At 68.1% G+C, this 1,428-nt stretch overlaps 1 protein-coding gene across 1 annotated transcript in view; it reads left to right on the top strand.

Annotated features, from left to right (window-relative positions):
- The first annotated feature begins 995 nt into the window (after nt 1–995).
- The window catches only part of EEFSEC (eukaryotic elongation factor, selenocysteine-tRNA-specific), a 278,454-nt gene continuing 278,021 nt past the window's right edge, over nt 996–1,428 (top strand). The window contains exon 1 of the mRNA XM_012658965.1: nt 996–1,325. Coding sequence (XP_012514419.1) covers nt 1,022–1,325 — 304 coding nt within the window. The 5' untranslated portion in view covers nt 996–1,021. The remainder of the gene's footprint in view (nt 1,326–1,428) is intronic.

Genomic DNA, 1,428 nt, shown 5'->3' with positions numbered 1-1,428 from the left:
ATATAGAAAAAATTAGCCAGGCATGGTGACGCGTGCCTGTAGTCCCAGCTACTCGGGAGGCTGAGGCAGGAGGATCACTTGAGCCTAGGAGTCGGAGGTTGCTGTGCGCGAGGCTGACGCCACGGCACTCTAGCCCGGGTGACAGAGCGAGACTCTGTCCCAAAAAATAAAATAAAATAAAATGTCATCTACTGAGAGCTCAATCAACTCCATCTGTAGTTCTTTGGGGGCCTTGATGACACCATTCAGGTGAGGCTGAAATGCTAATTCGAATGTGATGTCGTGATTTCTCAAAGTCACTGAACCTTTCACTGTTTTCTCCAATCCGTCTCCAATGGTCTGGCTCGATTCCTAGTTCCCCTGTGCAGCATCTCGCCCCTAGCGCCCTAGAATATAACGTCAGAGGACGATGTGTCCCAACACGGTGGCCAGTGCAGGGTACCCAGCAGGCGCTTAATAAGAGCTTGTTGCAATGAATGCATTGATGCATGGGTGCATGGAGAGATGGAGGGAAGCATCCCCCGATCTTGGGCTCCTGGAGGCTTCAGGCGGGAGGAGCCGGGTGGCAGAGCAGCCTCGCAGTGGGTGACCTCGGTCAAGTCCCACCCCGAGGCGCCCGCGGGCCCAGCGAGGGAGGAAGCTTCGGGGCGGAACGGCTGCGCCCCGAGCGCCGGTTGCTCGGGGGGGGGGCACATTAACGGGCCGGACCGTGGCGGCCGCCCGGGGAGCTTTGAGGCCGGAACGGCTGCGCATGGAGCGCCGGTTGCTGGGGGGGGCAGGTTAAGGGGCCGGACCGCGGCGGCCGCCCGGGGAGCTTCGGGGCCGGAACGGCTGCGCCCGGAGCGCCGGTTGCGGGGGGGGCAGCTCAACGGGCCGGACCGCGGCGGCCGCCCGAGGAGCTTCGGGGCCGGAACGGCTGTGCCCCGAGCGCCGGTTGCGGGGGGGGCAGGTTAAGGGGCCGGACCGCGGCGGCCGCCCGGGGCGCTGACGGCGCGGACCCGCGGGTGTCCGAAGCGGCGGCATGGCGGGGCGGCGGGTGAACGTGAACGTGGGCGTGCTGGGCCACATCGACAGCGGCAAGACGGCGCTGGCGCGCGCGCTGAGCACCACGGCCTCCACCGCCGCCTTCGACAAGCAGCCGCAGAGCCGGGAGCGCGGCATCACGCTCGACCTGGGCTTCTCCTGCTTCTGCGTGCCGCTGCCCGCGCGCCTGCGGTCGGCCCTGCCCGCGCCCGACGCGGCGGCCGAGCCCGGGGAGCCGCTGCTGCAGGTCACGCTGGTCGACTGTCCCGGGCACGCCTCCCTCATCCGGACCATCATCGGCGGTGAGCGCGCGCGGGGCGGGCGCCGGGCCGGGACGTGGGCGGAGCTGCGGGGTCCCGCGGCCCCAACTCGCTGGAGCAGCCGCCGGGGACGGGAGGTCGCCCC

The sequence above is a fragment of the Propithecus coquereli genome, unplaced genomic scaffold, assembly GCF_000956105.1.
Source record: "Propithecus coquereli isolate 6110/MARCELLA unplaced genomic scaffold, Pcoq_1.0 Scaffold592, whole genome shotgun sequence".
Lineage (NCBI taxonomy): Eukaryota > Metazoa > Chordata > Mammalia > Primates > Indriidae > Propithecus > Propithecus coquereli.
The sequence above is the reverse complement of the archived record's forward strand: the minus strand, read 5'-3'. Positions and strand labels throughout refer to the sequence as shown.